Here is a 5295-nt window from a genome sequence, read left to right as displayed (position 1 = left end):
TTCAATGCACATAACCATGGTTTTAAAGTTTTGTATACACTATACTTTAAGTCTAACACAAAATCTCTCGACTTATAATCTTGACTTTGACTTATAATGTATTCTGTACTTATATCTACATATGTATTGTGTATTATGAGACTTATTTATCTCTAAGTGACGTGAGAACTTTAACATAAACAGTCTCAATTAAGTATAATAAAGAACACAATATTTATTGAGTTTTGGAGAGGATAAAGATAAATATGAAAAAACAATTTTCCTGGTTTTTTCTTTTATTAAATATTAAATAATAATGTATGACAGATCTTAATAACATAAAATTGATGGATACTCTATATCTATAACATGATTATGAGAAAAAAAAATCATTAATATCTTTCAGATGATTAATATTTTTGTGAAAACTTACATGGTCAATTATTCCAACCATGAAAGTTAACCAAACAAATAATTGAAAAATCAATTGATTTTTTTTATGTATCAAACTTCTAATTTAATTTTCTATCCCTTAAAATATTTTGTTCATTGTATATTAAATTGATCATATAATTCTGATGTATATTTTATAGATGTATTAAAAGAGTAATATGTCTATTTAATCGAATTTACAAAGTTATTTAAAATATTTTTTAGTGCTTACTAAAAAGAATATATCTTTTTAGTTTGTTGTGATTTAGTATTTAAAAATATTAAAAATTAGGGTTAAAATATGGTTTTAGTTCCTGTACTATAATATGAAAGTAAAAATAATTTTTGTTTTTGTTTCAAATTTTAGATTATTAAAGTTTTTCTCATCAGTAAACGACTGGATGGATTTTTTATATCATCAATTTTTTTTATGTAACTAACGAAGTGTCAGTTTATATTTATTGGGAAAATGGCTTTCTGACACCTCACCCCTCCTTCATGCTCCACTCCACACTCTATTAAATATTAATATTTTAATTTTTTTAATTTTAAAAATTAATTTAACATTTTATCTATATTTTTATTAAAGAGATTTTTTAATTTTTTTATTATAAATATTAATATTATATTTTGTTGTGAGTGTAAAGTAGATCAGTGTCAAAATATCATCATCCTATTTTTTTTTTTTACGTTCTATTCATTTAGTATATCTTAATTTAATAGTTGTTTGAAGTTTTTTTTTATACTTTCAAATTTATGACGAGTAAAATTGAATGTAAAATATTTTTGTTAACCTTTTACACACTTGTATGCAATTTTTTTTAAAAAAAAATCTATTTAACCGTCCAACAACGGAGGTGTTAAATTGAGTAAAGTTAAAATGAGTTCATTCTACTTAATTTTTTTAAAATTATAATTTAACTCAGCCTACCACACCTTGGTAGGTTAAAGTAAATTGATTTTTTTAACCAGTCGACTCATTTAGTTAATAAATAAATAAATTAGTAATTTTTTATTAAATAAATAAAATATAAATAAAAGAAGTCTAAAATACCAAACTAGTTTAGAAGCTGTGATAACTAAACACACTCTAAATCATATTATTAAGAGAAGAATTTGTTGGAAGATAATTTCTAACTTCTTCCATGTACTCTTTGAGCATTGAGATCAATCCTATACCTGAATTTTATAATAAAAAATACCCCAAAAGACACAACAACTTAGCACATTGTTTCCTTAAATTGAAATATGGAGGATGAAACTATGATGGAAGTTATTAACTTCTTTTGTCTTTTTTTTTTAAAAAAAACTTTTGTCTATTTATGAAAAAAATAAAAAATAAAATGAGAAATTTTACAAATAGGTTTCATCCCAATTAGCCATGGAATTTAGTGTTCTAACTTTTCTTTAGGAGTGATTTTTTTTATTATTCTTTTTGTTGAAAAGCTATACCATTGGGAAAAAAATTATTTTAATTTTAAAATTTAAATAAAAAATATACCAAAACATTCAATAATTATAAGTTTTATTAATATAAAAATATTTCTCATATAATTTATTTTTTCTCCTTCTTCATTTGTTTTCTATTCAACCAAATAATTGAAGATAAACTTTTCAATATTTTTTTTATCAGCATAAACTTTTCAATATTATCTCACATATTATTATATATCTACATAATCCATTTTATTCTAATTTTCTTTTATTTTTATCCATTATATTTCTTTTCAACTTATTTTACTTTATTTTTAGCTAATTTTTTTTAACTTTATTTTATACATAATTATATTTTTATCTTATCTTATTAATAAACGTATTTTACACCTAACTTAATGTTATAAAATCGAGATTCATAAAGTGAGATTTGCATTCACTTATATATTATGAAAAATCTTGTGTGATAGACTATATATTTAAAGGTGATCCGATAACGGTCTAATAGCAGGTGACCTGATCCGATAACGGTCTAATAGCAGGACCTGATCCGATAATAGTATGGTAAGATGATTTGATCCAATAACGGTCTAAGGTGATATGATCATCCTAACAAAATCTCGTTATAATAGACTCTATCTGACTCTGATATCATATTAAGAAGTGAATAAGTCTAACTCAACCTTACAAATTGGTTTATAAAGTGAAGTTTGTACTCACTTATATATTTTATGAAAGATTTTTATATTTTATGAAAGATTTTTATATTTTATAGGTGTGAGATCTCCCACCTAGCTTAATGCTTTTTTTATTAGTTATATAAAGTTAATAAGTAACAATAAAATAAAGCTTTTACTAAATTTTATAAATATGCGAATCACAATATAACTAAATTAGGAAGATGAAAAGAAAATGAAAATTCTTTAAGATGGAAAAATTAAAAGCCTTTTTGAAAACTTACACCATAAATTATTCAAATTGCAAAGTAAAACAAAAACAAATAACTAATTAATTAAAATTTACCTCACAATTTAAATTTTTAGGTCCCTCTTCTTTACCAAGAACCCTACCTAGGTCGGGGCTGACCTGGTTAGCACTAGTGCTAAATGTGGAAATATTACAGATGAACATGCTCTTAGAATTGTCTCAGATACTACTATCAATGCATACACTTATCTATATACATAATCATACATACATACATATATATATACATATATTTATTTTAGTCCAAAGCATACCCAGTGATTGATATTCTCCTTTCGTACTTACAGAACAAAACTGAGATTATCATATCCATGAGCAACATTATATAGTTCATTACACCCTACTCAGCGTATAGAAGACAAACCCAAGAAATAAAAAAACAGAAGAAAAATTTAAAACTAACAGACAAGAAAACCATATATACGACAGTGATAAGGCACAAACCAAATTGGAGTAATATTGGCTATTGCTCAGGAACTATATATATACCAAATGTCAACAATAATTATGGCAGCAAAGTTGCAACCGAACCGAATTTTGTGCAGTGAGCATGCTCGAATCACACTCCCAAACACCTAAAATAACAAGAGACGAAAATGTTAGTACAAGCACTCAGCAATAATTATTTAGCTAGTTTTTGAGGCAAAACCATTATTTTAGCACTTTTAATATACAAAATGTTACGTGAATGTACATAATCGATTACATGAAAATAGAGTACTAACATGAAAGTGCAAGAGTTAGCATCTCTTCATGACCAATCATCGAACATATCTTGAAAAGCCATGAATAGCTGGGGTGTGCCCCACGAACAAAGCAACATGGCCCATGAGCTTGTCTTTCCTAGAAAACGTTGTGCCACACGAGCACTGCCACTTGGGGTCCCCACAGTGCTTCTCATGTGTCCTCAAATCAGAAAGAACCGAAAACTGTTTATGGTTGCACCTATTGCACACGTACATCTTGGGGCAGTGGCTCCTCTTGTAATGGTTTTTAGCACAAATCATTGACTTCAAGGGCTGGAACTTGGCATGTTTTTGGTTCCACCTGCACCCTTCTTGAGGGCACGAAAATTTCTTGGTGGAACTTCCCTCACCCAATAAACTATCCCTGCTTTTCATTGGGTTGCTCAAGGCTGCAGTTGTTTTGTACTCTTCCCCATGAGCCCTCATGTGCATCCTCAAATTCGCATCACGCTTGAATCCTTTCCCACACACTTGGCAAAAGTACGAGTACTTTGCCAACAAATCCGCAGCATCCAATTCGATTATATCACTCTCCACCATCACGTTGATGTCGGCTTCTTCATCCTTAATGTTACAATCTCCACTATTGTTATTGTTATAGCTTTCAGCAAACCAATCCAGTGCCCCTCCTTCAATACTTGACAAGAAATCACTTTGCCCTTTAATCATATCTGAGCTCATGCTAATGCTACTCATACTAACCATACCCCTATTGTTGTTTCCAAAGTTTGATGGATGATGAGGTGATAATGATAACAATCTATCATGATCAAGTTGTTGCTGATTCTGGTTTCGGTGCAATTCATCAGCAATATTACTAGTACCTGAAGAGGAACCGAGAGTCATTTGCTGACAGGTGAATCTCATTGAAGTGGCTGCCACTATGATTTCTTGGAGTGTTGAGTTCATGGTGGAGATTGCCATGGGAGTTGACTCGGGTAGGTTATGTTGAGGGGACACAAAAACATCAACCAGGTTCTGCAGCTGACCTAGCTTGTCCTTCAGAAGAGAAAGATAGCAGAGGAGGGAGGTAGAAGAGTGTGAAGCTGAGGAAGAGCTTAGTTCAAGAGACGATGAAACCAAATATTCATTCACAGGAAACATGTGAAGAGCTTGAAAATCGTTTGTGGAGGTAGATGTAGCCTTTGGCATCATTGTTGAATTAATCTTCCTTCAACAAACCCCTGAAAGTGTGAGCTATATGGTTTCAAATCTTAGTTTTCCTTGTGAAGATTGGCTTTGACTTGGATCATACAAAAAAGAAAATGTTGTACACACTGCGAGGTTGTGTGGAGGGAACGTTCTTTATATAAAGTTGCAGAAGCAGCCAAATAATTATCATAATTTTGTATTTTTCTATGTTACGACTTATGGATAGTTACAGATTATCCGAATACTGAGTTCACCCCCTTTATATATAATTTAATAGATTTTATTAATATAAATCATTTATTTTGAAATTGAAATTTTAATAAATGGTAAGATCTTGATATTTTATAGGTTCAGGAGTTTAAAATGATAAATGTTGAATGTAAACTTCAAATTTAGTGTGGATATACCTTTTTATAAATAATATACTTTTTTTAATTTATAAATTTTGATATTTTTTAATTATATAAAACTAATTAACATTGGGTATAATTGATTATACACATGTGTTCAATTATGGATAAAAAAAAACTTATCTGAGGTATCATAATTAAAACTCTCAATTTTA

General features: G+C 28.7%; 1 protein-coding gene across 1 annotated transcript; it reads right to left on the bottom strand.

The window, feature by feature from the left end:
* Positions 1 to 2999: 2999 nt before the first annotated feature.
* Positions 3000 to 4854, bottom strand: LOC137825101 (protein SENSITIVE TO PROTON RHIZOTOXICITY 2). Its single transcript, XM_068630777.1, has 2 exons — positions 3558 to 4854; positions 3000 to 3407 (listed from the first exon to the last, which is right to left on the bottom strand). The coding sequence occupies exon 1, from the start codon at positions 4731 to 4733 to the stop codon at positions 3594 to 3596; it is 1140 nt and encodes a 379-aa protein (XP_068486878.1). The 5' UTR covers positions 4734 to 4854; the 3' UTR covers positions 3000 to 3407; positions 3558 to 3593.
* Between the last annotated feature and the right edge of the window lie 441 nt (positions 4855 to 5295).

The sequence above is a fragment of the Phaseolus vulgaris genome, chromosome 11 (genome assembly GCF_051622355.1).
Source record: "Phaseolus vulgaris cultivar YP4 chromosome 11, ASM5162235v1, whole genome shotgun sequence".
In the NCBI taxonomy this organism is placed as follows: domain Eukaryota; kingdom Viridiplantae; phylum Streptophyta; class Magnoliopsida; order Fabales; family Fabaceae; genus Phaseolus; species Phaseolus vulgaris.
The sequence above is the reverse complement of the archived record's forward strand: the minus strand, read 5'-3'. Positions and strand labels throughout refer to the sequence as shown.

Coding starts and splice junctions, on each gene's coding strand:
- LOC137825101 (XM_068630777.1), bottom strand. CDS start 4,733: ATGATGCCAAAGGCTACATCTACCTCCACAAACGATTTTCAAGCTCTT.